Raw genomic sequence first — 8,282 nt, 5'->3', positions numbered from 1 at the left:
AAGATTCTTTAAAGGCATATTACAAGTTTTCACTGTTGTGAAGTTATTTTCACAGAAACAAGAATGAGTGGGGTAACAAACCGAATAAATCATAATTATATTATTATCCTGTAACAAGCCACCAGAGACCACAGGTCCCTGATACCAATATACTCAGAAGGTATAACTGAACAACCTCCAAAAGTTTGTCGGTGGAGTTCGGGTTCACCCTATATATATATATATAAATAGTGTATAAAGATTATTTAATGTGAACTGAACGGTGCTTTGCTCTGACTGCACTTCTTAACTCCACAAGGGGTGAGTGGGACGATGGGTGCCCAAAGACTGATATGGATATGTCACATGATTTTCTACACTCGCTCTATTGGTCCCATGCACAAGTACAGTAACTGCTCAGAGTGTCCGATCTGTACTTATTCCAAACAAAATGTTGAGACTTAATGTTAAGAAATTCTCCATTCATACTGTGAGTTAAGTATAAGAAGTATAACCTTTTACCACCAAAAAAAAAAAAATTAAAAAATGAAATATTATCAAATATTAACTCATAATATTTAATTTTCATATTCTTGCAAATGCTTCCCAATCATCTGCAGGTAACTACTTGCTTAGGATGGGAAACACAACAGATACTTCTTCTAATTACATATTCTGAAATATACCATCAGCATAAAGAAAATACATCATGTATATTTCACAAATGATGCACACTAATACACTCTTTCATAGGGAATGATTTTGAATTTAATAATATGGTACATTATTATAAAACTATTCTGTACAACTAAAGTAAAAAGTTCAAAAATAACATTCAAACATAACAGACTAGCAATCCCAGAAGCTTTCATCATACATGAAAACCATTTATGCACAAGTAGTATTGAAATCTTTGACCTATAAGTAATCACAAATCACAGTGGTATACCTTTGGCTACTAAGATGAAAAAAATATTTGGCTCACACTGAAACAATATTGAATTTCCTGAGCACAGAAAATTTTCCAACTGTAAATACTCTCAAACAGCTCTCTCATTAGCGCTGGTTATTTTTAAGAGGTGTGCTTTTTCTGCGCCAGGGATAAGAGAACACTAGATAAACTTGTGTTTTCTATCATTAAGACTGAAAGGTTCAATTATTATTTCAAGTAAAGATCCTTCTGATGTGACAAGTATTTATCAAGAAAGCCACAATTTGGCAATATTTACAAAAAATTCCTCTTCAATATATGCATTATTATAACATCGATCTAATTAGTAGGAAAACTGACTAAGAACTGTTTCCTAGAAAAAGTCCGAGAGAAACAGCCCGACAAAGTTACAGTTACTATCAAAGGGTAGGAAGGATCCACCTATTTAATACTATTAGCTTGTATATTGTATACAAGCTAAAAGGTGGACCCTTCCTACCCTATTCAATTCCATTAGCTTGTATATTGTATACAAGCTAATAGGTGGATGCTTCCTACCCTTTGATAGTGATCAATTGTCAATATGGACCATAATGAAATTCATATCTAATGAAAGTTACAGTTTTTAAATTTTCTACTGAGATTCTCTCTGAAATTTAAAAGTAAACTAACAGGTTTAAAATGAATGAATTAATCAATCAAAAGTAAATGTGAAATGTGAAAGGGAACTTTGCAATTTTTATGTCACTTTCATGTTTACACAAATAAACAACACTAATAAAAATGCACAGAATATTATGTTTATAAAATACTAATAAACCAAGTGAAATACAATAAAATTTAGATGACTTATGACAAAATAGCATGCCTCAACTTATTTTAACCTGATGAGTGCTACACCCGCCTATAGACAGGGCTGATGCAGCTGGTCCACCACTGCTACGCCCGTCTATAGACGGTGCGTAAGAATTTTAATTTTTTTTAGTTTCCCGGTTCACTTTCGAGTGCCAATTTGATCTCTGATATGTTCTGCCATCTCTTGGGCATTATGTAGAACTAACTGATCGGAGTTTATAGCTTCGGGAAGTAACTTACAGAGCTTTTTGTAGACGTCCGTGGAGTTCATCTGTGATGTAAACAAACATGGCGGAACAACAATCTAGTTGCTCTTGCAGCGATGTTATTTCGGATCACAGAATCTTTCAGTTATTAACCACAGCGGTAAGTGATGATGCAGATGATCATTTTAATGAACTTTTAAGCGATTTTGAAAGTGAGAGTGATAGAAAGAGTGCTGAAAATATTGTATGTGAGAGAGAAGCAGAGCCTCCTTCTAAACGAAAGAAGAAAAACACGGTGAGTACAAAAGCTATTTTATCGCTAAATTTGTGGCGGATGGATTACTTTTCTTCATCAGAGTTTCAGGTAACTGTGACAGGCTCTGAGGGCCAAGTAGTGTTTGATGACAACCCGAAAATCATTGATTTTTTTAGAAACTTTTGTGCCAGTGGAGTTGGTGCAAACAACGAGTAGAAAACATTTAACTATCACCACATTCCAGGTTTGGAAAGTATTTTAAAATATCAACTTATATACTTCTAAGAAGTTACATGTATTAGTTGCCTACAGATTTTAGGAAATAATAATATTTTGGGCTCTTTACTTTGTATAAAGATAATGCACGCATGGGCACATAAGTGTAATTTTGTTTTCTCTCAAAATAATATTGAACATAAGTGTAAGATTTTCCATTTGCATTTAGATTTATAAACAACCAACATTTATAAACATTTTAAGCTAATCACCCCACTGATAAGTTATAAATTGAGGCTTCTACAAAATTTTGTACATACGAATGAAAAAACTCAGCGCTGAAGTACCAAACAGTCAACTGGTAACTCAGCACTTAAATGGTTAAAATGTAAAATAAATTATGGCAGTAAGTTGTTTATATTGATCAGTATGGCCTAGTTTTATCCTTGCTGCAGGATGATAATTCATGCACTGCCATTATTAGAAGATATTTTGAGAACATGGGATGAAATAAAAAAGAAAGATTCCATAGCCCCTTCTAGTACAGGAGTACCCTGCATGCTATGTTACTTAATGTGATACACAAGAATACATTAATAGTTATAATTTAAGATAGAGTGATGTCATCCAATAGCCAAGATTTTTGAGGGTTACCACTTTGTATATGAGTGTTGGACAAGGGGAGGATAATGATATATTCTTTTTGCTCTTACATTTGTACCAGTTCATAGAGTGCATAAATCTTGTAAACATATCTTTTCTACCACGATACTGGTAACTGCTAACAACTGTGCTCAAGAGCCTATGTCCAATCTGAGCAGAGTACAAAATAACTCTTACCTGCTACTGCACATTCAAATTAGAAAAGTAACATATTTATATAAAAACAGACTGCCTTTCTAGCTATTTCTCACTGTGTCACATATGACTTTTAACAAGTGCCTAAAATTTATAAAAATGTAGTAATATTAGATGGACATGTCTAAAACGATCTATCAAGAGGTCAAGATACACTCACATGAAAAGGAAAACGGGAAAAGAGGGAAGTTTATCTAACCTACACAGATGGCTCAGTAAGCAGGGTAACAAGACCTCTCACATATTTTAATCAGATCAAAGCCATTCCTTCCCCTCATAGCTATTAGAGTGCACCTCATATCAGTTACACATCAGTTATAAGATGCTTGATAGAAAAATGGTTAAAGAGTGAAGTATGTAGTGTGCTCTGACCCTGCAATAAAGGGTAGAATATCATCATAAAAACAATAGAAACATTCCAAATAGCTGTGGATATACATAAGAAAAACAACAAAAAGCAGCCAGCCCCATACTGTAGGGACAGAGTGCATGTCTCCTATCTGGAGGCTCTGAGTTTGATTCCTGACCAGTTCAGGGATTTTAATTCTAGACGGAGGCCTGGAACAGAACAGAACATAGTAGACCCGGCCAAGAAAGCCACACACAATGGCTAAGAATGTCATCACATTGACCACATGGCACTCCAGGATCAGCAGACCATCTGGCTAGGCAAGAAGTCTTCCTGACAGGCCATGGCCCAAATGAGCTGTTGCACCCTAGATTTGTTTTTGTTTGTTTGTTTGTAAAACCAGGCAACACTTGGCGAACTGCACACACGAATTGCCGAGCACTACCAGTGGGAAGTACTGGACCACCATGTTCTAATCTGGTACCAATTGAAATCCACTGTTTTTGACACTAATGAACCATTTAGGTGGTAGAAGACTAGAAACAGGTGGCAAAATTCAATGTGCCATGATATCCTGATGTTAGGAGCTTGAGTTCAGTTTTTCCCCGATGTCAAGAAAGCTACACTGGTATACTATTACAAGTAATGTTCAGACAAGTATGGATTCCATATACAAAAATAGCATCATACCTGCCAACTTTTAAAAACCAAAAATAGGAAGATTTTTTATTTCTTGGATTTCATCACATGTATTCCACCACGGTCTAGGTTAAAAAACGGTCAGGATAAAAGGCAAACATATCTACATTTACAATGTGAATTGACAATTAAATTTACAATTTTTAACTAAGGAAACATAAAAATGGTTACAAGAAAATGTACCTAATCATTCTCATTTATGACATATACGAAAAATAAGATTTATGTCACACCGACACACGCTACAAAATGCATAGTACCGTATTTTCTCGAGTAATTGACGCAATTTTTTGACGAAAAATACAGGCGAAAACTTCGGATGCGTAAATTATTCAAAGAATTCAGATATTTACATATTGTTTACAATACATTTACATTTAAAAGATACACCAAATATAATTTGAACTCAATTGGTTCAACTCATTTGCGGCATACCTGCCAACTTTTAGAAACCAAAAATAGGAAGATTTTTTTATTCCTGGATTTCATCACATATATTCCACCACGGTCTAGGTGAAAAAAGGTCAAGATAAAAGGCATACATATCTACAGTTACAATGCGAATTGACCGTTAAATTTCAAATCTTAAACTACCAAAACATAAAAATGGTTACAAGAAAATGTACCTTATCATTATCATTTATGACACTTAAACGAATAATAATATTTATGTCACACCGACACACGCAACAAAATGCATAATATCGTATTTTCTCGCGTAATTAACGCACTTTTTGACGAAAAATACAGGCGAAAACTTTGGATGCGTAAATTATTCAAGGAATTAAGATATTTACAATTCATTTACATTTAAAAGATGCATCAAATATAATATAAAAAACACAACTGGTTCAACTCGTTTGCGGTTATCGTCATATGGCGTAAAATTCCGGAGTGAGATTTTTCCTGAAAATTCAAATAGGGTACATCAGGTAAGTTAGACACGTGGGATTGAAGTACCGACTGGAAAATATTCTTCCCATTACGAGCTGACAATACGACCTGGAGTGAAAACATGAACTAATAAAAGTACAATTCATGTAATGCCATAACAATGACATACCGGCAAAAAAACTGTCCAAAACGAGAAGGGCCGGGCATCGAAGGAGGGACCCTGCTACATTACCCCAAACCGTTTGTATCCAATCTTGTACGAGTGACGTGTCCATCCATCCTTCTTCTTGAATACGAACGTGGATCACTCGCGGAAATTTTGCTTTGGGCATTGTTTTTCGTTTTAGATCAATGTAAGGTGTAAGCTTTCTGAGATCAGCTGTTATAGCAAGCATTGCAGTACATCGTTGTTTTTTGCTTCCGGTAGCGCGTACGATAACACTGTATGATCCTTTCTTATCGATTGTTCGACTTTGTGGCATATGGAAACTGATTGGCGTCTGATCTGCGGTTTCTATAAGGGAGATCAAATATTCCTCACTTTACGCTTCTCAATCACAAAACGATGAAAATGGTTTAAATCATTCGTCATTTTTTGGCATGATGCTGTTCTTCGCTGAAGAGGAAGCCCATTTCTCTTCATAAAATTAATCAAGACTCGGCTAACCTTCAAATCCGAGACACTGATTCCATGTGCAGCGGTTATTTCACATTCTTTAAAATACTGCATTTCGTGAGAAATTGCTTATCCAACGTTGCGTCACAAAATCATATATTTAAGCAGATCCTTCTCTACTTGCGGAAACTTGCCCCTTTTTGGTCCGCGAAATGCTTTGAGATACATGTTGGCCGCTTGACGTGTACTTCTGTTACCGCGGTAGCGCACGTTTCATTTGGGCATTGAATACTCGCTGCCCTCTTCCCGTATGTTTCGGTGTAACTGATCACCGCGAGTTAGTATGATGCAGTATTACTCGAATACTGTGGACTGACAATTTTGAGATCACAGAATGTCCCATACCCGAAACACTCGTAAAACTAGTGCCGGCTAATAACAGCACGTTGCCCTGTACCTGGAATGCCCGCTTTCGCAATAGGAAGCCTGCTACTTGAGTAGTTGACATCTTTATTTCGAAACGCATACGGAGCTGCGTGATGGATGTTCGAAGTTGTGGGAGCGTCAAATACGTGAACATTTGTTTCTGTCCACTTTGGACCTAAAAATATTGGGATGCGTAAATTATGCAAGGATGAAAGAATATGGTAGTTTCTTTATCAGATGTTAAAATGAACGGAAATTTATAGGTATCTCTGAACACTTGGAGATAACGTTTGTTATATTTTTGGCCTTAACGAGAAAATTAACTACCTGAAACTGTCACCGACACAACCCACTTAAAAACATTCAACTCATTAAAATGATGCACTTAAATACGCGAAACTACCACATACAAAACAATTCTATATGTCCCATACATTATTAACATACGACTTGCAGTGGGGGAAAGCATACAAACGCAAGAAAAAAATTGGCCTAAAACTCCGACGAAACTACGCACCGAAACGATGTTAACAGCGCGCGAACAACAATAATAAACTCATTCTTTCATCCCGATTAACTGAGTCGCTAGCGCGCGCCAGCCTGTCTTGCTTGCAGGACAATTGCCGCCCCGAATCGCCAGCTGTATAAAGCGGACACGCTGCTGTGGTGAGCGGGAAACACGATACAGGAAGGCGCAGGATGAAATACTCACGAAATAAAGCATCAAATAAATACTCTTGAAAATGAGGTTTCGTAAATTACACAAACACATAAGAATTTATAGTAGGGAAAGAGTATTGGCCGTACTAGAAGTTATATTGGTCAAAAATAGGAAGAAGTAAAAATAAATCGGAAAATCTGAAGACGAGTTAAAAACCGGAAAGTTTCCGGGTAAATCGGAAGGGTTGGCAGGTATGTAGCATGTACTAAGTACACGATATATTAGATATGTTTATGAGTCACACATTTACACAATGAGAAGTCTTGTTATCTTATTGACTCACCCAAGTATTTTACAGTAAATTAATTAAACAGAAATGAGTGGGGAGTTTTACCGTATGAGTAAGAGTGGTAGTGATAATGCTTTAAGCAGATAAGAATGGAACCTGTGAAAGTGTAAAAGGAAGCTGAAAAAATGACAGCCATATGGTTTGAATATTTCTCAAGAGAGTTGTAGGGTTTTTTCCCTTTTTGCCAGTGAGTGTATTTAACCCTTAGATCAAGACTTCAATACAGGTATATGATGAAACGTACATGTAGATCACAACTAGATATCACAAATGAATATACAATAAGTCACAGAAAATGAAAAAGGAGCTACAATAAAATATCTGATCAGGAAGTGTCCAATTTTACACTAAGATAAGTCACACATCATTCACAAGGGCACATCATAAGTAAAGATACTGTGCCCAGGACTCCATTATATGTACAGCTTAAAAGAAGAGAAAAAAGCACTTAGAAGTTCGGTGCCACTCTTGTTGGTGTAGTGGGCATTAAATCCATGGTTTTGCACACCCAACCAGCAATATCAACGTTTTCGGACTCTGCTTTCCGCACCCATTCGTGATTCTATAAAAGAAAATCGCAGCATTAAATAATATTTTATGGCATTTTCAAATATTATGCCATTTATGTTCACATAAATTATGCAATAAATATGCACAATAAGACAAAACAGAGAAAAATTATCATTTACAGAAAGAAAGGGAAGGAAGAGCAACTTACTGTAATAAGACAAGACTAAGACTATGAAGAATAGAGGTTACTAAAGTTTAAAAAAGTAAATATATTATCAACCCCATTTTAGAGAGCAAGACAACAGAAATAGTATTTCAACATCATATATTTATTACTGAATATACTGGATAGTGCTGAAAGTTCTGAGACATTTGACTGATGTATCTTTGAATGTTCTGTTAGTTAAAGTTCTTATTACTTTTTAATTATAAATAACAAAAGCTTAATATTTTTCACTTCTATAAATAGAGGGAATC

General features: G+C 35.6%; 1 protein-coding gene across 4 annotated transcripts in view; it reads right to left on the bottom strand.

Moving 5' to 3' along the window:
- Window positions 1-541: 541 nt before the first annotated feature.
- Dsor1 (mitogen-activated protein kinase kinase 1) overlaps window positions 542-8,282 on the bottom strand; it is a 172,468-nt gene continuing 164,727 nt past the window's right edge. For all 4 annotated transcript variants that reach the window (XM_067153266.2, XM_067153269.2, XM_067153267.2 and 1 more), the window contains one exon: window positions 542-7,857. In XM_067153266.2, the coding sequence (XP_067009367.1) occupies window positions 7,744-7,857 (114 nt within the window). In that variant the 3' untranslated portion in view covers window positions 542-7,743. The remainder of the gene's footprint in view (window positions 7,858-8,282) is intronic.

The sequence above is a fragment of the Anabrus simplex genome, chromosome 1, assembly GCF_040414725.1.
Source record: "Anabrus simplex isolate iqAnaSimp1 chromosome 1, ASM4041472v1, whole genome shotgun sequence".
In the NCBI taxonomy this organism is placed as follows: domain Eukaryota; kingdom Metazoa; phylum Arthropoda; class Insecta; order Orthoptera; family Tettigoniidae; genus Anabrus; species Anabrus simplex.
This window is presented reverse-complemented; position numbering and strand designations above follow the sequence as displayed.